This window comes from Austrofundulus limnaeus, unplaced genomic scaffold (assembly GCF_001266775.1).
Source record: "Austrofundulus limnaeus strain Quisiro unplaced genomic scaffold, Austrofundulus_limnaeus-1.0 Scaffold2395, whole genome shotgun sequence".
Classification (NCBI taxonomy): domain Eukaryota; kingdom Metazoa; phylum Chordata; class Actinopteri; order Cyprinodontiformes; family Rivulidae; genus Austrofundulus; species Austrofundulus limnaeus.
Genome location: NW_013954797.1, coordinates 1 through 445, shown reverse-complemented (window position 1 = coordinate 445; position 445 = coordinate 1). Strand labels below are relative to the sequence as shown.

The window sequence follows — 445 nt, the reverse complement described above, 5'->3', positions numbered from 1 at the left end:
ATGCATGACTGTCTTCTAGTCAAGCCTGTCTTCTTCATCCCTAACCCTCACTAATAAAGATTAAACTCTTATATCTACCAAATAAAGCCCTCACTCACAGCAGCCAGTAGTACACCTCCCTGTCTGTGTCACACACTCTGCCCATAGTAAACACACACACACAGCTGCTTCTTACCTATGCAGAGCTGCAGAACAAACGCGTAGTAGGACCAGGCCACTATGAGGGCGATGAACAGGACCGGGATCCAGTACAGAACTCTCTGACAGCCCCTCTTGATGCTCCTCGGGCCAGACGGTGCCATAATAGTCTAATGGAAGCGGATCATTCCTCCGTCCGTGCGCAAAGCGTGCTGCTCTCCTTCAGCGTGCTTCTCTCTCTGTGTATGTGTGTGTGAGAGAGAGAATGTGTGTGTGTGTGTGTGTGTGTGTGTGTGTGTGTGTGTGT

At 49.9% G+C, this 445-nt stretch overlaps 1 protein-coding gene across 1 annotated transcript in view; it reads right to left on the bottom strand.

Moving 5' to 3' along the window:
- Positions 1 to 439, bottom strand: part of LOC106510914 (palmitoyltransferase ZDHHC2) — a gene marked incomplete at its 3' end in the record, with an annotated part of 6131 nt that extends 5692 nt beyond the window's left edge. Inside the window, 1 exon segment of the mRNA XM_013999646.1 lies at positions 176 to 439. Within this exon segment, the coding sequence (XP_013855100.1) occupies positions 176 to 302 (127 nt within the window).
- Positions 440 to 445: the final 6 nt, after the last annotated feature.